At 44.3% G+C, this 21,755-nt stretch overlaps 2 protein-coding genes across 4 annotated transcripts in view; one reads left to right on the top strand and one right to left on the bottom strand.

Annotated features, from left to right (window-relative positions):
- The window catches only part of LOC139160193 (TNF receptor-associated factor 1-like), a 635,213-nt gene that overhangs the window by 29,609 nt on the left and 583,849 nt on the right, over window positions 1-21,755 (top strand). The window lies entirely within an intron of this gene.
- The window catches only part of DDAH2 (DDAH family member 2, ADMA-independent), a 73,913-nt gene continuing 54,947 nt past the window's right edge, over window positions 2,790-21,755 (bottom strand). The window contains exons 5-7 of the mRNA XM_070737821.1: window positions 18,458-18,577; window positions 13,023-13,166; window positions 2,790-4,567 (exon numbers count right to left, since the gene is read on the bottom strand). Coding sequence (XP_070593922.1) covers window positions 4,451-4,567; window positions 13,023-13,166; window positions 18,458-18,577 — 381 coding nt within the window. The 3' untranslated portion in view covers window positions 2,790-4,450. The remainder of the gene's footprint in view (window positions 4,568-13,022; window positions 13,167-18,457; window positions 18,578-21,755) is intronic.

Below are 21,755 nucleotides of genomic sequence, written 5' to 3' on the forward strand. Positions count from 1 at the left end.
TAATATGAAAATCTATACATCCCTTATTTATCGCTATATTATCATCCCAACATAAATTCCCACCAATAGCATAATTTGTCCCAGATTTCAAAGCATTCTGATTCATTTTTATCCTTTAGTTCCATCGTGAGTCTGTCCATTTCCGCACAAGACAACACTCTTCTTCTGTGGGGGTTTCTTTGTTTTTCCATTTTTCTGCGAAGGCCAGGGGTTAACCATTCTAGTATTGGATTGCTCGACTACTGTCCAGGGATACTTACAGATGGGAAATGTTGATTTCTTTACCTGCTTGAAATTTTCTCTAATGTTTACAAAGTGAGAACTTTCTTCCCAGGCAGTACAAAAAAAAGAGGAGTACACGAAAAGCCAAGTTTGGCAATAAATATTTGGTATGTTGTATTCTAACTTGAACGGAAGGTGAACTTGAATCATAAAATAACCCTCAACAACTGAAAAGGAAACCTTACAAGAAGAAAAACCCCTATATTTCTGTTTTCCTTCCTATTTTACTTACTTTCAAGTCGATACAGCGCTTCCTCATTAGGCTTACATCATGCATACATCATTCCTGTTCGGATCATTAGGGCTTTGCATGTACCAACTCTGAAAATTCCCTATTATATACTGTTTCACAGCGCAAAGGGCTCCCAAAGCCATTTTCCAGGGAGTCGTGACAATTGGATTCTTGTAACACACCTTCCGCGGAGCTGGTCTTGAAGGCTACCCAATATTTCAGCTGATCCAGCGTTCATCAGGATGGATAGTTATAGGCAGGCGGGGGTTCTTACTTACTTACTGCTGCTACCTGTGCAATGTATGCACAGCTTTGGGTCACTGGTGTGCATTCGCAGCACATGCGCAGAAGCAAAATCTTGCTGGGATGCGTATGCTGGAGCATTGTAGTTCTCCTCTGTGGTCCGGACAGGGGACAGGTAGAAGGGTGAACACCTCCTGCAGAACCCTGCTGGCCAAAATGTGGTGCGGAGGGGCTGCGTGAGAGCCCCCTGCACCCTGTTTTCTGTTCTGGTTCAGGCTAGTCAGATGATAGTTGAATAAATTGCTTCTCAGACACTTGATGTTCAAACAGTCACACTTCCATTTATTTCTTCTACTTCATTCTAGTACAATAAAATTCTGTGACGCAGAATTACTTTCAGTTTTTCCCGTGACAAACTAGAACATTTATCTTTATAATTGCTTCACTGGCTGCTAGAAGGCATTCCTTAATTATTACGCTGGTTTCTGCTGATTAGAAAGGCAATAAAAAGGCAATAATGGGGCTCCGGGGCAGGAATCCATGTTGGCTGGATGTCAGATTGACATAAGCAGCTACTGCTTCCGGCCAATTCCGGATATGATGTGATTTTATTTTGCTTTTCTTGCTTACTGCAAGATCGAAGCAGCAGCAGACATATAGCAAAGCACAAACACATTGTGATACACCGTATTCTATTTGATGTGAAAGTTTCATTAACAGACCTAAATGCCATGGGCACATGCTGGAAACACCTTGTTGGCTTTAAAGAACCATCCCTTATCATCACCATTCCATAACTTCTCACACACACAGTTAAAGAATATAGAGATGAATCCCAAATATTCATCTCCTTTTATTTTGCACTTTGAATTATGAGTGGACACCATGGTTTATTGGACAGAAAACAGGGGGCAAAAAACACCTTATTGAGGTGTTACATTCGTTTAGTAACTGTCCTGAAAGAAAATGACCATTTTTCACAATGACCATTGGATTTGATTTGATTGGATTGGATTGGATTGGATTTGTATGCCGCCCCTCTCCGTAGACTCGGGTAACAACAGTAGTAAACAGCATATGACAATCCAATATAAACAGTTAAAAACCCCTATTGTAAAACCAAACATAGATACAGACATGCCATGCATAAAATTGTAAAGGCCTAGGGGGAAAGAGTATCTCAATTCCCCCATGCCTGGCGGCAGAGGTGGGTTTTAAGAAGCTTACGAAAGGCAAGGAGGGTGGGAGCAATTCTAATCTCTGGGGGGAGTTGGTTCCAGAGGGTCGGGGCCGCCACAGAGAAGGCTCTTCCCCTGGGTCCCGCCATTCCCATGGTCATGTGATCAAAATTCGGATACTTGGCAACTGGCATGTATCTCTGGCTGTTGCAGTGTGCCTGGGGGTCACGTGATGACATTTTGCAATCTTCTGACAAGCAAAATTAATGGGGAAGCCAGATTTACTTATCAAAGTTATTGATCTGTTTTAAGGTATGTGCATATATATGGAAACTTGTGGGGGGGAAATAAAAATAAAACTTTTAGCATTTTAGAGTTATATACCACTTCATAGTTCTTTTACAGCCCTCTCTAAGTGGTTTTGCAGAATCAGCACATCGCCCCCAACAATCTGGGTCCTCATTTTACCCACCTCGGAAGGATGGAAGGCTGAATCAACCTTGAGCCGGTGGTGAGATTTGAACTGCTGAACTATAGCTAGCAGTTAGCTGAAGTAGCCTGCAGTGCTGCACTCAAACACCACAAAAAACAACAATTGTGTAACTTACTTAATAACTGCAGTGATTCAGTTAACACCTGCGGCAATAAAGGTCAAAAAATGGGACAAAATCCACTTAACAAAATATCTTCCTTAGCAACTGAAATTTTGGGCTCATTTGTGGACATAAGTCAAGGACTGCCTGTATATTTTAAAAAAAAAAGAATGACATTAAAATGGAAGGTCACCAGTTGGAGGATGGTAGGGTGAACCAAAATCAAAGAAAGAAACCAAAGAAGAGAGACTCGTTAAGAAATTGAGTTGTTGGCAGTTTTTTATTTATTACTTTTTTTTTTAACTGATTCCACAGAGGGTTAAAAGAGGCAGTGAGTGAATCATCTAAGGTCCTAGAACTGGTCGTCAGCAGAATTGTTCTCAAGAACATTGCTACAAGTGCCCTTTATCCAGATTACATAAGCACACAACGTGGTGTCGCTGAAGCAAAAAGTCTCCTTGGTTGATGACTTTAGTTTTGTGAGTTTGCAGAGAAGTGTCATGAAGGAAAACTGTTGTGAGCTGGAAAAAAGGTGGAGAATAACTCTACGCTCTCAGAAACCAAAATTAAAAGCACCCTGGTATGCAGTAGGCTAAGCAGAGATATAAGATACCATTTATGAAGTTATGGGGTCCATGGCGTTCTCGGAGCTTGGTTGTCTGCTCGACTGATGATGTAACCTACTTGGTTAATGAAATGTCTGCAAGAAACCACCAAGCTCAGAACACCGAAGATTCCTCAGTTCAACCCTGAGCTGCAGATATTCTCCTCTATTGCTACTTGTGAAGTTGGGTTTTTTGTTTTTTTTTTTTGTTTTTTTGGAGAACATTTAAGAGGCACTGAAGGTCATGCAAACCTTCCTCACCATTGAGACGCACAAAGTCTTAGATTTCCACCATTACTGGTTAGGGAGGCCTCCTAATCCATAATACCAATGGTATTAGAATTCTCCAGTTCTCGTAACAATGGAAGATGATCTGTCTGCCAAGCCAGTCAAAGATCATTTTGCAACAACAATCACAAGCAGACCTTGGCTACAAGAATACCCCTGTTCTCCAAAACTAATATAATGAGATAGAGGGAAAAACAAGAGCAAAGGTCCTATTTTGGCCACCATTTAGGATGCAGACTTCACGATGGAAGCTCCTAAGGATATTCCAAAAAAGGCTGCCCACAACTATATCTCAGGATCTATTGCAATAATCTTGTCCCATAAAATCCTCTCATTGACAAAGCAAAAGGAGGAGGAAGAGGAGGAGGAGGAGGGAGAAGGAAGAGGGAAGGAGGGAGAAGGAAGAGTGAAGAAGGAAGAAAGGAGGAGGAGGAGGAGAAGGAGGAGGGAAGAAGGGAGAAGGAAGAATGAAGAAGGAAGAAAGGAGGAGGAGGCGGAGAAGGAGAAGGAGAAGGAGAAGGAGAAGGAGAAGGAGAAGAAGAAGAAGAAGAAGAAGAAGAAGAAGAAGAAGAAGAAGAAGAAGAAGAAGAAGAAGAAGAAGAAGAAGAAGAAGAAGAAAGCACCACTGTTAATCTTAAATCATCCAAGTGGGGTTGAAAATTTGAAAACCTTATTAAAATAGGAGTTACTGACGAACTGCTGAAAAGCCAAGCTTCCTGATGTGGCTTTTATTAATTTTGGGGAATAAGAGATATAAACCTCTATCTATGCCAGAGTAAAAAGTCTTTCTAAAGGGTAACATAAGAAAAGAGAAACAGCAAAGAGAGATATGACTTGGTGAGAAGGTCCAATGTAAATTAAAAGAGAAACAGGCACCAAATTTAAATGTGGACCTAATTAGCAGGCGTGGGAGTTAGGATAGCCCTCTGCTTCATAAGGAAGTGGAGAGCAAAAAAAATGCTCTGCACAAAGAAAAGGAAAGGGCTCCAGGAACTGGGGGGACCTGTATTTTTGTGTGGATCCATAGGCACTAGATCTCCAGCTTCTTGTTGATGAGAAGAGAGCAGGAACTGAGAGTCCCACCAAGTTTGGCTACTTCTGTGCATGCCGCAGGGATCAGAGTGTAATCTGGAAGCTTCTGAAAAGGCTAAGAACACAAGCAAGACAGAAATATGTTATTTCTCTTTACAAATGCAACCCCTGCTAACTTGGCTCTTTAAATATTTTTTCCTTTTTTTCCTATTCAATATATACCATTATATATACCATTATATATATATATATCTACGAAAACAAATATATATATTTGTTCATTTTAATTTCAGCAAAAATATGTTACACACACACATATACACTGCTCAAAAAAATAAAGGGAACACTTAAACAACACAATATAACTCCAAGTAAATCAAACTTCTGTGAAATCAAACTGCCCACTTAGGAAGCAACACTGATTGACAATCAGTTTCACATGCTGTTGTGCACATTCAATTTTGTACAGAACAAAGTATTCAATGAGAATATTTCATTCATTCAGATCTAGGATGGGTTATTTGAGTGTTCCCTTTATTTTTTTGAGCAGTATATACAGTATATTATATGATATATACTATTGTCTCATAATTCCATACTCTTATTCATATTTATATTCATATTTATATACACTATATACATTATGTTACAATCATTTGAGTTGAGTTTTAAGTTATATCTTTCACATTTCACCTTCTCCGGGTCCCGTCTGCCAGTGTTGCTTGGCAGGGCCGCAGAGAAGGGCCTTCTCTGTGGTGGCTCCGCCCCTTTGGAATCAACTGCCTCCAGAGATCTGTACTATCCCCACCCTACCAGTCTTCCGGAAAGTGATTAAGACCTGGCTTTTCCGGCAGGCTTGGGACTAGGCATGATTGAGTGCATGTTTGGCGTTTTAAGGGTTATTTACGTATTTTATGTTATTTGCTGTTTTATAGTTTTATATTTATGTTTTATATTGCTTTTTAGTTGTTGTGATTGTTGTGAGCCACCCAGAGTCTTGCTGAAGTTGGGTGGCATATAAATACAGTGGTACCTTAAGATACGAACCCCTCGTCTTACGAACAACTCGTGATACGAACCCGGGGTTCAGAAAAATTTTGCCTCTTCTTACGAACTTTTTTCGAGTTACGAACCTGCATTCGGAGACTGCTGGGAAGCCCCGCGGCTGTTTTAAAAGGTAACAGCCGGGCGGCGGGGCTTCCCAGAAGCCTCCCGAACGCCGAGGCAAAATTTTGCTGAACCCCAGGTTCGGTTCGGGAGGTTGCTGGGAAGCCCCCCAGGCAGACTGCGACCTTTTAAAACACCCGCGCCGCTTCGCAGCTGTCTCCCGGAGCCGAACAGCAAAGCCTGAAGCTGAACAGCAAAGCCGAACTTCCGCATTCGGCTCCAGGAGACACATGGGAAGCGGCGCGGGTGTTTTAAAAGGTCGCAGCTGGCCTGGGGGGCTTGCCAGCAACCCCCGCACCCCGAACCCGGGTGTGGGGGGGTGCTGGCAAGCCCCCCAGGCCGGCTGCGACCTTTTAAAACACCCACGCTCTTCCCTCACCCCCGCCCCCGCAAGGCATCGCAGCGACAAGCGGGTTTTTCCGACGCGGGTCTTATGCGCCCGAGCCGGGTTTCCCCCCACATCCGGGCCCACGCACTTGTTCCAGCGGGCTATTTTCCGCCGGTAGTAACGCAGCGCCTCCTGCCCGTTGAGCAGCTTCTCGGCCGGTCTCTCGGGGGTGCTGTAGAGCGGGTGCGCGAATAGCCTCCTCAGCTTGGAGTGGGGGGGCCTGGCTGCTCAGGTTGGCGGGCGGCCGAGTCCGGAGCTTTGGACCGGCGGCGACGGCGGCTTCTTCGGCGGGGCAGGAGCAGCGGGGCTCAGCCGTCTCCGTGGCCGGACCGAGGCGCCGCCTCATTTGGGGCCAGAGGTGGAAGTAGAAATCGGCGCTGAGCAGCGCCCCGAGAAGCAGCAGAATGAGCAGCTGGTCGCGCCGGGTCCCCAGCATGGTCAGCGCCGGCGGCTGGGCGAGAAGCAGGCCGGGCGCGAAGGCAGCGGCGCACGGGCGATGCCGGGCCGTGGGTGGGAAAGGAAGGCGAGCCACGCGCCTGTTTGGCCGCGAGAGCCCGGGCGAGTCCCGGCAGGGCCTCTGCCCCGCTGCCGCCGCAGGAGCAGGTGGGGGAAGCCGAGGCAAGGGAAGCAGCAGGCAGCGCCCCGCTTGTGGCCGAGAGGCGACCGGCTGCATCTTTGCCCGGTGGCCTCTCCCGAGTAGGCAGACCGTGCCGCCTCTGGAAGGATGGACGCATTGGGCGTTTGTTTGCATCACGTGATTGACCGGGTGAAATAAAAGATCTAAAAATCCCTTGTCTCCCCAACCCGGATTTTTAGATCTTTTATTTCACCCGGTCAATCACGAGATGCAAACAAACGCCCAACGTGTCCGAAAGCCAGAGACTTTGGCTAGAGGTCTCTCCGACGAGCTCCGGTTCTCGTCGGAGAGACCGCTTGCCAAAGTCTCTGGCTTTCGGACACGTTGGGCGTTTGTTTGCATCTCGTGATTGACCGGGTGAAATAAAAGATCTAAAAATCCCTTGTCTCCCCAACCCGGATTTTTAGATCTTTTATTTCACCCGGTCAATCACGAGATGCAAACAAACGCCCAACGTGTCCGAAAGCCAGAGACTTTGGCTAGAGGTCTCTCCGACGAGCTCCGGTTCTCGTCGGAGAGACCGCTTGCCAAAGTCTCTGGCTTTCGGACACGTTGGGCGTTTGTTTGCATCTCGTGATTGACCGGGTGAAATAAAAGATCTAAAAATCCTTGTCTCCCCAACCCGGTCCAAAGCTCCGGACTCGGCCACCCGCCAACCTGAGCAGCCAGGCCCCCCCACTCCAAGCTGAGGAGGCTATTCGCGCACCCGCTCTACAGCACCCCCGAGAGGCCGGCCGAGAAGCTGCTCAACGGGCAGGAGGCGCTGCGTTACTACCGGCGGAAAATAGCCCGCTGGAACAGGTGCGTGGGCCCGGACGTGGGGGGAAACGCGGCTCGGGCGCATAAGACCCGCGTCGGAAAAACCTGCTTGTCGCTGCGATGCCTTGCGGGGGCGGGGGTGAGGGAAGAGCGTGGGTGTTTTAAAAGGTCGCAGCCGGCCTGGGGGGCTTGCCAGCACCCCCCCGCACCCCGAACCCGGGTGCGGGGGGGTGCTGGCAAGCCCCCCAGGCCGGCTGCGACCTTTTAAAACAGCCGGAAAGCCGTTTTTTGGGGGGGGGGGGGTTTGGTTGCACGGATTAATTGACTTTACATTGTTTCCTATGGGAAACAATGTTTCGTCTTACGAACCTTTCGTCTTACGAACCTCCTCCTTGCACCAATTAAGTTCGTATCATGAGGTATTACTGTATCCCTAAATAAATAAATGTCATATTTCTTTTTTGGTTTCATTTCTTCACATACAGTGATACCTTGTCTTACAAACTTAATTGGTTCCAGGATGAGGTTCTTAAGGTGAAAAGTTTGTAAGACGAAACAATGTTTCCCATAGGAATCAATGGAAAAGCGATTAATGTGTGCAAGCCCAAAATTCACCCCTTTTGCCCGCCGAAGCACCCGTTTTTGCACTGCTGGGATTCCCCTGAGGTTCCCCTCCATAGGAAACCCCACCTCCGAACTTCTGTGTTTTTGCGATGCTGCAGGGGAATCCCAGCAGGGAAATCCCAGCATCGCAAAAATGAGCGCTTCACTGGCAACGAAAGTCTGGAGGTGGGGTTTTCCAGTGAAGGGAGCATCAGTGAAATTGCAGCATCACAAAAACACCAAAGTCCTCGAAACCCCACCTCTGGACCTCTGTGTTTTTGCAATGCTGCGATTTCACTGAGGCTCCCCTCGCTGGGAAACCCCACCTCCAGACTTCCGTTGCCAGCAAAGCGCCCATTTTTTCGCTGCTGGGATTACCCTGCTGGGATTCCCCTGCAGCACCAGAAAAACACGGAAGTCCAGAGGTGGTGTTTCCCATGGAGGGGAACCTCAGGGGAATCCCAGCAGCGCAAAAACGGGTGCTTCGCTGGCAATGGAAGTCTGGAGGCGGGGCATCCCAGCAGTGGCGTTGGGTTTGTAAGGTGAAAATAGTTTGTAAGAAGAGGCAAAAAAATCTTAAACCCCGGGTTTGTATCTCGAAAAGTTTGTATGACGAGGCGTTTGTAAGACGAGGTATCACTGTACTTCATTCTTATTTAAATTTATACATTAATTTAACTTTTCTTTCTTTCTTTCTTTCTTTCTTTCTTCCTTCTTTCTCTCTCTCTCTCTCCCTTCCTTCCTCCTTCCTTCCTTCCTTCCGCTTTTAACTCGACCATCTTGGCCACTTGAAAATGCATGAAACTCCCAGAACTCTGCTTACCCATCAAAACAGATCAAGAGGTTACTGATCTTAACAAACAGTGGGTTGGACGAGATGACTTGCAGTTCACACATGTCTGTGCCCTTAAATAAACTATGACATTTTTTAAAAAAAAATCTTTTGCAGACCAAGATGAAGAGACCTTATAGAGATCCGCACTTCTTGCTTCCTTGATCTTGCCAGACTGCCTGAGGGTTGACTGCAGAGATCATTCCAATGCCTCTAACATATCTCATTTTCGCTATGCCAGTTTCCTATTTAATTTTTTAAAAAATAGAATGGATTCCCAGGGAGCTTTCTGAGTATACACTGGTATTTGAGGATGTACAGTATTAGAATCTTTCTGATATTTATTTATAGAAACATATAAATAATGCCCTTATACTATTTTCTGTATTTTATCTTAGAATGGATATATGTTTATCCCAGGCATGTTTAAATTCCGTCACTGTGGATTTACCAACCATATCTGCTGGAAGTTTGTTCCAAGCATCTAAGAATAAACTTCCTAAAAGTGAGGACAATTAACCAGTGGAACTGCTTGCCACCAAAAGGTGTGGTTGCTACAGCACTGGAGGTTATCAAGAAGAGACTGAAGTGTCACGTGTCTGAAATGTTATAAGTTCTCCTGCTTGAGCAGGAGGCTGGACTAGAAGACCTCCAAGGTCCCTTCCAACTTTTCTGTTTTGTTCTGTTCTTTCTTCCCTTCCTTTCCCTTCCCTATCCATCCATTTCATTCTATTCTATTCCATTCTACAATTTACTATCTCAACTAAGCCCAACATTTATGTGGCTAAGCGAGAGAAATAGTGGTCAAGTGAGTTTTTAGGATGGATGTATGTTTATCACAGGCATGTTTAAATTCAGTTACTGTGGATTTACCAACCACGTCTGCTGGAAGTTTGTTCCAAGCATCTACTACTCTTTCAGTAAAATAATATTTTCTCACCTTGCTTCTGATCTTTCCCCCAACTAACTTCAGATTGTGTCCCCTTGTTCTTGGGTTCACTTTCCTATTAAAAACACTTCCCCCCTGCCTTATTTATTATGCCTTATTTATTTGTTTGTTTGACTTGTATGCCGCCCCTCTCCGCGGACACAGGGTGGCTCACAGCATATATCAAAAACATAACAATACAGCTTATCCAATTAATATACTAAAAAGATTCTTAAAAATTCTAACTTTAAGACATTCATTTGCATTCATTCAATACTCACACTAACGACATTCGTTGCTCAGAGGGGAAGGTCTAATGTCCCCAGGTCTGGTGGCAAAGATGAAGGCAAGGAGGGTGGAGACAGTGCGAATCTCCAGGGGGAGATGATTCCAGAGGGCTGGGGCCCCCACAGAGAAGGCTCTTCCCCTAGGCCCCGCCAGCCGACATTGTTTGGTCAACGGGACCCTAAGGAGACCAACTCTCTGGGACCTCACTGGATGCTGGAATTTGTGCGGCAGAAGGCGGTCTTTGAGATAATCTTGTCCTATGCCATATAGGGCTTTATAGGTCATAACCAACACTTTGAATTGTGTCCAGAAACCGATCGGCAGCCAATGCAGTCTGCAGAGTGATGACGAGATATGGGCATGCCTTGGAAGGCCCATAACCGCTCATGTGGCTGCATTTTGGACAATTTGAAGTTTCCGAACACTCTTCAAAGGTAGCCCTATGTAGAGAGTATTGCAGTAGTCGAACCTCGAGGTGATAAGGGCAGGAGTGACCGTGAGCAAAGACTCCCTCTCCAAATAGGGCCACAACTGATGCACCAGACATCAGTGTCCCCATAGAAGAGAGTTAGTTGTAGCTAAGTTGGACTGAGGGGTCCTTCATGCTCTCAAAATTTCTCTCTAAATCTCTCTAAACATTAATAGCAACAGAGTGTGCAGTTTGCTCTGTGTTTATATACAGTTGCTCTATGATATTCATAGTTTTCTTCTTAGCAGTTTCTTGAATACCATTGTTTTCTACTTCATTGTTTGGTGTTAATCCCTGCTTATCTGGATGTTGGCTGCTAGAAAGGATGTGTTCTAGTCCTATCTATCTATCTATCTATCTATCTATCTATCTATCTATCTATCTATCTATCTATCTATCTATCTATCTATCTTCTCTCTCTCAATCATCTCTGTCTCTCGGTGTCTCTGTCTCTGTCTCCCTCTCATTTGTCTATCCTTATCAGATTTCTGAACCACCCATCTCCTGGCAATGACTCTTGCCAATGTATAATTTTTGTTCTTTTCTTAGCTTTTTATTGTCTTTCTTTTGAATAGCGTTTATGACATTAAGTAATTTCCATTGTGTGTTCTGACAGCTAGTTTATTTTTAGCCTGCCTTTATTATTCTTATAAATAACTCAAGGCAGAGAACATTCCTTATACTCTTTCCTCCTCCGATGTTACGGACAACAACAATCTTGTAAGGTGGGTTTGCCTGAGAGAGTGTGTGACTGGCCCAAAGTCACCCAGCTGGCTTCCATACCTAAATAGTCATCTGTCTGTCTGTCCGTCCGTCTGTCTATTTAGACTTCTAAGCCGCCCAATCCCGAAGGACTCAGGGCGGCATACAATAACAATATAAATACAAAAACAATAAAAAGAAGTCAAATACGCAATCTGAAACTATAAACTATAAAACTATTAAAAACCCATAATTAAACAATCAAGGCAACATGCATGCATAGCATTCATACAATTTGGCCATGATCGTTATTAATTCATGGCCCCCAGGCCTGCTGGCAAAGCCAGGTTTTCGTGGCCTTACGGAAGGCCAGTAGGGTGGGAGCAGTACAGACATCAGGGGGGAAGTTGATTTCATAGAGCCGGGGCAGCAACAGAGAAGGCCCTCCCCCGCGGACCCACCAATCTGCATTGCTTAGTTGATGGGACCTGGAGGAGGCCAATTCTTTGTGCTCTTATTGGTCTCTGCAAGAGACAGTCCCATAAATAGTCTGGCCCTGAGCCATGTAGGGCTTTATCGGTAATAACCAACACCTTGAATTGTGCCCGGAGACTGATAGGAAGCCAGTGCAGGTCACAGAGTGTAGGTGTTATATGGATGCCTCCATGGATGCTCTTACAGTCTTTACATTGTGTATTGTTGATCACTCCTGGGTTTTTTTCTTCTTGGGCTCCTGGATGTTTTGGTTTACTTAAGATGTTTTGGGCCGGTTGCCGAGCACCCAAATTTGCGGTCACACGACCAGTGGGGGACATACATTACAACTTCAGAACCAGATTATAAATTGCTTTTGGCAGATCTTTTATAAATTCATAGAAACAGAGAAGATTGACAGCAGAAAAAGACCTCATGGTCCATCTACCCTGCCCTTATACTATTTTCCTGTATTTTATTTTAGGATGGCTATATGTTTATCCCAGGCATGTTTAAATTCAGTTACTGTGGATTTACCAACCATGTCTGCTGGAAGTTTGTTCCAAGCATCTACAACTCTTTCAATAAAATAATATTTTCTCACGTTGCTTCTGATCTTTCCCCCAACTAGCCTCAGACTGTGCCCCCTTGTTCTTGTGTTCACTTTCTTATTAAAAGCACTTCCCTGCTGAACCTTATTCAACCCTTTAACATATTTAACATATTTAAATGTTTCGATCATGTCCCCCCTTTTCCTTCTGTCCTCCACACTATACAGATTGAGTTCATTAAGTCTTTACTGATAAGTTTTATGCTTAAGACCTTCCACCATTTTTGTAGCCCGTCTTTGGACCCGTTCAATTTTATCCATATCTTTTTGTAGGTGAGGTCTCCAGAACTGAACACTGTATTCCAAATGTGGTCTCACCAGCGCTCTATACAGCAGGATCACAATCTCCCTCTTCCTCCTTGTTATACCTCTAGCTATGCAGCCAAACAACCATTCAAATGGTTGCAAGCCTAGGATTGTCTATAAAGCTTTTCCTTGAGTACTTTGGGGTTTGTTTGTTTGTTTTGAGAAATAATAATCATGGGAAAAGTGAAAGAAAGAGGATGACCAGCAGTGGTGATGGGGGGACCTTTGGAAGTCCTGAAGGGCCAAATGATTCTGAAGAAGGTCCATCTCTGTGGTCATTAAGATTCAAAACAACATGATGGACATAAACAACCAAACGCTGCAGATAGAACCCACATTGTGTTTCCAAAAGCCCCCCAACCACAACCCCAAGCGCCCCCATCCTTCCATGAGTCCCAACCCCTTACTTGTACGCTGTTTGGATATTCTTCTGTGCTGCGATGCAAAAGAACGCTACTCTTCTGGCCCAGGCGAGCGTAGATACAATTAGCAGCTGGGTCATCAGGAACTGTCAGCGTTTCGTAGTGGTGATCAGTTAATTGCTCCATAGTCTTGAGAAAAAAAAGAGGGAGGGAGCGTTAGAGGAACTCAACTCATCTACAGCTCTAATCAAGATGGCGTCGAAAATGTAATTTTTCATTTTGTGCCCCCCCCTCCACACACATCCATCCTCATTCCACTCTTCATTTCCGAATGTCTGTGGAGATTCTCAGTCATCCAGGACATGGTTTGTGTTAGTATGTCTCGGTGCAGCTCTGTGCGAAACTTTTGACATGCAATCAGCAGAGTTGTTGCAGTGGTGTAGAGCAGTGTTTCCCAACCTTGGCAACTTGAAGATATCTGGACTTCAACTCCCAGAATTCCCCAGCCAGCATTTGCTGGCTGGGGAATTCTGGGAGTTGAAGTCCAAATATCTTCAAGTTGCTAAGGTTGGGAAACACTGGTGTAGATAATGTGGGCTAGACAGTTAAAGACTCAGACTTAGCATTAACAATATTATTATTTACAAATATACAACAATATTAACAATAGATTACAAACCGCACACAGCTAAGAATAATACAGCTCACAAGCAAAGATATCTCAAAGTAACTCCCCCCAAAGGGAACCATGCTGGCGCCCTCTTATGGGCAATCAGTCAAAGTTCTTAAAGATACAGTCTTTACTTTCATAGAGCAACATTGTTAGTTTACTATATGGCAACCTCAATGTAGGTTATGTACCATGTACTGTTTGTTTGTTTGTTTGAATTTATAGGCCGCCCATCTCCTGATGGCCAAAGGTGCTTTTTTTTTTTTCAAGAGGCAAGTGGACTTTCTGGGTTTTTTTTCTTTTCAAGATGTTTCGCTTCTCATCCAAAAAACTTCTTCAGCTCTGACTGGATGGTGGGGAATGGTCAGAGCTGAAGAAGCTTCTTGGATGAGAAGCGAAACATCTTCAAAAGAAAAAAAACAGAAAGTCCAGTTGCCTCTTGGAAAAAAAAAAGCACCTTTGGTTCATTTCTGGCTTTCCTTTTTCTTACACAACTTGAATTCTGAAGGCAACTGAAAAAAACTGCCTTCCTAAATAAGATCTAGTTATTTATTTTGACTTACAATGGTTCATTTAGCAACAGTTCGAAGTTACAACATCACTGAAAAAAGTGACTTATGATCATTTTTCACTCTGTTGCAGTATCCCCATGGTTGTGTTGTTAAGATATTCAGGATCTCGGACAGCCATGTTAACAAGATCAACCAATGAATAGGCATAGCAACGGAGTCAGCCAATAGGAGCTAACCACTTCTGAGTCTGTGCAGAGAATCGAAACTGAATACTTAAGCTTAGGGATGGGTGTGGCTCCAGTCTCCACTCAGTACTCTACCACTCTGAACTCTGCTGAACTCTGGAACTAACTGTTCAATGCTGTCTGTAACTGCTTGAAGAAAGAACTCTGCCAATGGTACTATAAATTCATGTGTTACTATGTGTATAAAGAAGTTTATGAATCCAGCTGAATCAGTCATCTGTGTGTGCTTCTGGTTTTATTTTTGCAACAAACTTTGATACTTGTGATCAAAATTCGGATGCTTGGCAACTGGCTTATATTCACGATGTTTGCAGCATCCCAGGCTCACGTGATCCTCTTTGGTGACTTTCTGACAAGCAATGGGGAAGCCAGGTTCACCTTAATGACCATGTTACTATTTAACAACTATAGTGATTTACTCAACAACCTTAGCAAAAAAAAGAGAGGTAAAATGGGGCAAAACTCAGTTAACAACTTTCTCACTTAGTATTTTGAGTGCCCCTCATCCACCTCTGGTAATGATAGATTCTGAGGATGATGAGCCAGGCCATCTGGGTACCCTGAGACAGTGGGTTTGCCAGCTGTTTTGCAGAGTGAGAGTAATGGAGAAATAGACCTTGATGAACCCAACGAACCACCAGAAGTGGCAGATATATCAATGGGGGATTGGTCCGAGTCAGAGGACGAAGGGGACATTAGAGTGGATGAGCCACTCTTAGATGCTAGATTCAGGAGTTTACTAGGGAGACAACAACACTTGTATGGTAAAAGGAAGTAGTTTGTAGTTTTAACTCTAGGGGTTTGCTGACCATTCCCAGCAGGTATAAAAGGGAAGGATTCTGGACAATTCTGGGTGGAGTTTTAACATTGATTTCATGGACGCTGTGTTAGATTTGGGGTTCTAGAAAATCTTCCCCAAAACACTTGATTTCTGCTCTGCAAAAGTCATCTGCTAGAAGCTGCCTGCCTGCCTGCCAGAATGTGATGAGCTGAATTATGTATCCTATGACTCATCGCCTGTATTATCTTGCTGGAATTCAATTAGCCCTGACGCTGGTGTCTTTCCCAGAGGCCTATCTGATAACTTCGCAGCGGTGAAATTTATTCCATGACCTTTCAAAGACTGAATTCTGCCTGTAACTGTTGCTTTTTGATATAAAGAGCATAATTCAAGGCTTAAATCATGGGTTTTAGCCTTTTGTTTCAAGTCCAGGATAGAACACTTAGCAACGGAAATTTCAAGCTTAATGTTGATCATATATTGAGGACCACAGTACTTCTATATAAAAGAACCAGATCAGAGGTCAATGGGCCTGTGAGGACAAGTCAATCTCTCCCTGAAGCAGGATTATTCTGCAGAATGTTCCTCAGCGAGATATTTGGACACGATTATTTATAAAAAGCCTTGGTCTGTTCTGTTTTTTAATCAAACAATAAAACCCACAGCAGCCTCACATAGGGAGAGAGAGATTCATGGAGAACAAGGCTGTGAATACTAACTAATTGTGAAAACAAAATTAAATCTTCCTGTCCGAAGGCAGTATATCTCTTGAATAATGGGTGCGGGAGATGATTATCACTAATAGGCTTCAGCTTGGGAAATTGGAACAGCTATTCTAGGAAAGTCATGCGGGTCTAAGTGAGCAGCAACCCACACTTAGCTTTATATAGACAACCTCCGAAGTGTCCAAGAAACAAGCAAAATGGCTGATCTGCTGTTTTGTTTGGAAATATGCCCGTAATTTTGAACATAAACCCATAAAACGAAACCAAAAAATGGTATTTTTTTTCCTTGACAGTCAGAGATTGGACAGAATTTTCTGTGGAGATTACAGGTAGGCCTCAAATTGACAACTAATAATTGAGCCTGGATTTATGGTCATAAGTTGTGCCAGTTGTTAAGCAACCTGGGGTTTTTTTTGAGCTATCGTTAAACTGTCTCTGCAATGGGCTTTTTTTTTGGCCGGAAATTAGAAATGAACAACAGTTCCACACTTACCACACACACAAAAATATCATAAATCGCCATCCTATGACTGCAGGACACTGCAGACAGATGTAAATATTTAACTGGCACCCAAAATGTGATTGTGTGAGTGTGGGGATTAGGGATGGCCACCCGAAATTTGAATCTGGGTTGTGTTGTGGTTAGCTCTGGCCCAGCTTCTGCCCCAGGGAATGTGGAGGTGGATGCAGGGGATACTTCAGGATAGGCCTGTATTATTGGCGACAGAGTCAGTTCAGATTTTAGTTTCCTCGGACGAAGAAGAAGGTGGGAGTGACTTGGAAGAGGGGGGGGGTAGCACACAGCCCAGGCAGTCAATCTCTATTATCTTCCATTGATTCGGATGAAGAAGTCTTGCATCCACGCAAGCGCAGAATTATGTGTAGAAGAGACCAAGTAAGGACATATTACAGGAGATAAGAGAGGCCACCCGTATTTGGGTGGGGCTCCAGTAATTAGGGCTGCTGCTATAAATAGCAGCGTGTGGGTTTGGCCGTTGTGGAAGAGTATCTGATCGCAGTTCTTCAGGAATCGTGTGTTGCTGGTTTCTGGACTTTGTTGATTTTACATGCCTTTGAAACCAAAGCATAGCAACGTATGTGTTTGTGTCTCACTTTGTTGGAAGAAGAAGGGGTGTGAAGTTTCTTCACAGCTGCTAGCTAAGTACTTAATGACTGCTTAAGGGAAATTGTACAGCCTACCTGGTTGTTTTGGGACAAGTGCTCTTTGCAATACAAAAAGAGTGCTTAGTTTATTTTGAATTTTGTGATAAAGAACATTGTTTGGAATTTTCAAACGTGTGTGTGTCTGAAATTTGTACCCTTGAATTTTCAGGAGGCTCCTATCAGAGAGCCCGGCAGAACAGGTTGTATCTTTTTTTTTTTGTCCATTGTAATTTCAAACGTTTGCTCAGCAACCAGTCATAAATCAAGGACTGCCCATACTGCATTTAATAATAATAATAATAATAATAATAATAATAATAATAATAATAACAACAACAACAACAACAATATATAACAACAACAACAACAACAATAATAACAAGATCAAGAACAAGAATAATAAAGAACAAAAATAATAAAAATAATAATAAGGAATAATAATATAAAACGGAGCAGCGACCCCTCTGCCAGCCTACTCTGTTTCTTTTCTGGAGAGAAGGATGACTTATCTGCCAGAAATTCCTTGTCCTCTACAATTATCAACAATTGTACTGACTACTTACCTTCAGTGGAGCTGCCCTACTACTTACCTTCAGGTTATTGGGCAAGGACAGTTGTGGGATTCAAAAAAACATTACTGCTGATTCTGTGGGCGTGGCTTGGTAGGCATGATGTGGCTTGGTGGGCGTGGCAGGGGAAGGATTCTGCAAAATCCCCATTCCCTCCCGATCAGCTGGGACTCGGGAGGCAGAGAATAAATGGGGCAGGGCCAGTCAGAAGTGATATTTACCGGTTCTCCAAATTACTCAAACTTTCTGCTACTGGTTCTCCAGAACTGGTCAGAACCTGCTGAAACCCACCTCTGGGCAAGGACATTTTGGGGATTGGGATGAATGGAAGAAGGGTTCTGTCAGGCCTAAGCCATCATTTTGAGTTAGAGACTTTGGCCTGCCACAAGTAGAAAAGTACTGTGGGAATTGGGGACGGGTGGTTGCATGAGAGGAAAAGGTACTAGCCACAACAAATTCTTTCCAGAGGATTCAAGGGCGTCCTTTGTTCAGCACCAGCCGGAAGTACAGGGGAGAATCGTGGAGGTTGAGAGACCTGTAGGTGATCCCTGTGATGAACTTTGGGTGTGGGAACGAGGGATGAACCTTAACCTGGGTGGGGAACTGTAGGAAAAGTTAGTATCGGGATGACTACAGTTCGTAACCAACATGGCTCTGTCAATAAATTGGAACTTGGAAGAAGGCCCAAGGTTTGGACTCTTGATTTATTTCTCGGATGTTATTAGGAACGCTGACATGTTCTTCCGTAGGAGAGGATCGACCCAGGAACCTGAGGGCTCTGAAAGGAAAAGACCTTGGGGATTCCAGGAATTACCTTCATGGCTTTCTTGGCCACGTCACTGCTGCCAATGACAACGGTGTCAGGTCCTGCCATGCTGCAGAAGCTGCGGAGATGCAACGTGCCTGAGACAGGAACAGTAGACACAGCAAAATCCTGCAGGAAGAGAACATCGTGTGAGCTTCTAAAGAGGCCCCTGAAGTGTATATAAGAACACCTCTTTCCTATCTCCTATCTAGTACATGACTTTACCCTTAACCTCAATTTGAACAGTATATATCAGTGATGGCAAATCTTTTTCAGACAATAGCATGCATGTACATGCCCACACCCATAATGCAATGCCCTCCCCCCCCCCCCACACACATACGTGTTCACAACCCCGCGAATGCACACAGGCCTCAGTGAAGCCTCCGGACTTCTAGTAGGCCCGTTGGGCTGTTTTTCGTTCTCTCCATGGTTCAGAAAAGCCTCCTGAAGCTTGGGGATGGATAAAAATGGCCCAGCGGGCCAACTTGAAGTTTAGAAACGAAACAGAAGTGGAGCTGGCCTACTACTTACCTACAGATAGTTGCAACCAGGCCTTGCACACCTCAGCCCATTTCCTCTGCAGCCCACGAAGCTTTTCTAAAGGCCTCTGCAGCCGATAGCTGAGCTCCAGATTGATCTGAAACTCTGTTACCGACTACACAGGAAAGTTTAAGAAGTTTAAGTTTTTATTAGATTTGTATGCCGCCCCTCTCCGAAGACTCGGGGCGGCTCACAATCCCAGCGACCGGTTCGGTCCCACAGAGTTGGCCTTCTCCGGGTCCCGTCGACTAAACAGTGCCGTCTGGCGGGACCCAGGGGAAGAGCCTTCTCTGTGGCGGCTCCGACCCTCTGGAACCAGCTCCCCCCTGAGATTAGGATTGCCCCCACCCTCCTTGCCTTTCGCAAACTCCTTAAAACCCACCTCTGCCGTCAGGCATGGGGGAACTGAAACATCTCCCCCTTGCCCATGTTGTTTTGGTGTTCGATTGATTGTGTGCTTGTTTTTTAATATTCTGGGGTTGGTTTTTTATGAATTTTTTAGCTTAAAATTGTAATTGGATTGGTGGGTATTGGATTTGCTATTATGTGTTGTTTTTACTTTGTTGCGAGCCGCCCGGAGTTTGCAGAGAGGGGCGGCATATAAATCCAATAAATCTAATCTAATCTAATCTAACAGCAATACAATATACAAAGTACAAATCCAATGTAAGTTAAAAGCAATTTAAAAACCCATAAATATTAAAAAACGATCATTACTACACAATCATACCATTTTCATATATTACAGTCAGAAAAAAGGTGGTGCTGGGGGGACAAGATAGTTATTCCCCCCATGCCTGGTGACATAGATAGGTCTTCAACATCTTACAGAAGGAGGGAAGAGTAGGGGCAATTCAAATCTCCGGGGAGAGTTGATTCCAGAGGGCCGGGGCCGCCACAGAGAAGGCTCTTCCCCTGGGTCCCGCCAAACGGCATTGTTTAGTCGACCCAGAGAAGGCCAACTCTGTGGGACCTAATTGGCCGCTGGGATTCGTGCGGCAGAAGGCAGTCCCTTCTTGCCTGCTGCAGAAAAAATGGGCCTAGGTGTGGGAAGCCTAACTGCAATTGTCCAAAGCCAAAGAAGTTCCTGAAGACCTCTAACAGTGCAAAGGAAGCTGCTGGTGACACATAGAAGTGAACTTCTGGTTGGCCCGCTGGGCCATTTTCACCATCCTGAGGCTTCACGAGGGTTTCCTGAAGCCTGAGAAGAGGGGAAATGGCCAAAAAGAAGGCCAAAAATCAGCTGGCCATCTCACACATGCGCACTTGAGGGCAACGCCTCACGTGCCCTCAAATATGGCTACGCGTGCCACCTGTGTCATAGTTTCACCATCACTGGTATATATAAATCATGCTTCACAATTTGAGGCCTGCTGAGAATTATTGTGTTTCAATGCCCATCACCAAATGGTCAACCTTGCAAACCCGTGCGATATCTGAATTCAACTGAATCCAGACATCTCCTGGACAGACTTCTGAAATAGGAATTAGACAGGTACAAAAATGTGGAATCCTTTCAAGCCTGGATCACTTTGAGTAAGCGGTGTGGTGAACTAGAGGAGTCGTGTGGTGACCTAGAGGTGGAGTTCTCGCCTCACAAACTGGAGGCTGTGAGTTCAATCCTAGGTAGAGGCAGATAGTTCTCTCTCTGGGCACACCAAGAATATATCTGCTGAGCAAAACTCCACGTTGGTGACAGGAAGGGCATTGCCTTTTGTAAACTCCTGAAAAACCAACTATGTCGCCAAGCATGGGGAAATTGATACACCCCTCAGCTGTTCTGCTTTATGTATGATTTGTTTGGATTGCATGATTGTTTTTAATAAGGGTTTGAAATATTGTTTTTAATATTGGATTTGTATATTGTATTGTTTGTTGTGAATCGCTCCGAGTCCTCGGAGAGGGGCGGCATACAAATATTATTATTATTATTATTATTATTATTATTATTATTATTATTATTATTATTATTATTATGTCAATACAACTCAGCAGATCACTATGCTGGATTTCGTATTTCATCACCAGTCAGGTGCTTCCCAAGCACCTAAGACTGCGTGATATAGCGGCGAATTATGTTTGCCGATCCCAGTAAAGTGGTCTTTTGCAATTGACAGATGGAGACATAGTTCCCTTTAAGCTGAGCAGTGAGCTATAGCTCACTTAAAAATCATAATCAACTCAGAGTTTTTCAAACCTGCCCAGAAGCCGAGAGGGAAAGAGTGAGAGGGAAGGAGAGAGAGAGGAAGAGAGGAAGAGAGAGAAAGGGATAGAAAAAAGTGAGGAAGGAAAAGAAAAAGAAAAAGAATGGGAGTAAGGAAGAGAGAAAGAAAATCAAAATCTAGTTTGAAACTAGCTCAACTATTTAAGTGGCATTTTGATATTGATAGAGTTGCCCTATTATGAGCTCACTGTTATAGACACACAGTACAGTATTTTATTTTGAAATTCTCTGAGGCAAAACAGGGTGGGTTTTTTGTTTGTTTGTTTGTTTGTTTGTTTATTATTTCTGTGCCGCCCAGTCCCAAAGGGACTGCCGCTCGGACACTATACTTTTCCGCCCCGCCCACCCCCCCAAAAAATTAGAGGGAACACTGCATGGAGATTTTGTCAATTGCGATGGTTTTCAAATGTCCGCTGAGATCGTTTGGCACTGCACCCAGCGTGCCAAGTACCACTGGGACCACTTTCACGGGCTTATGCCAGAGTCGTTGCAGCTTGATTTTTAGATCTTCGTATTTCACTAATTTCTCTAGCTGCTTCT

This window comes from Erythrolamprus reginae, chromosome 2, assembly GCF_031021105.1.
Source record: "Erythrolamprus reginae isolate rEryReg1 chromosome 2, rEryReg1.hap1, whole genome shotgun sequence".
NCBI classification, from domain to species: domain Eukaryota; kingdom Metazoa; phylum Chordata; class Lepidosauria; order Squamata; family Dipsadidae; genus Erythrolamprus; species Erythrolamprus reginae.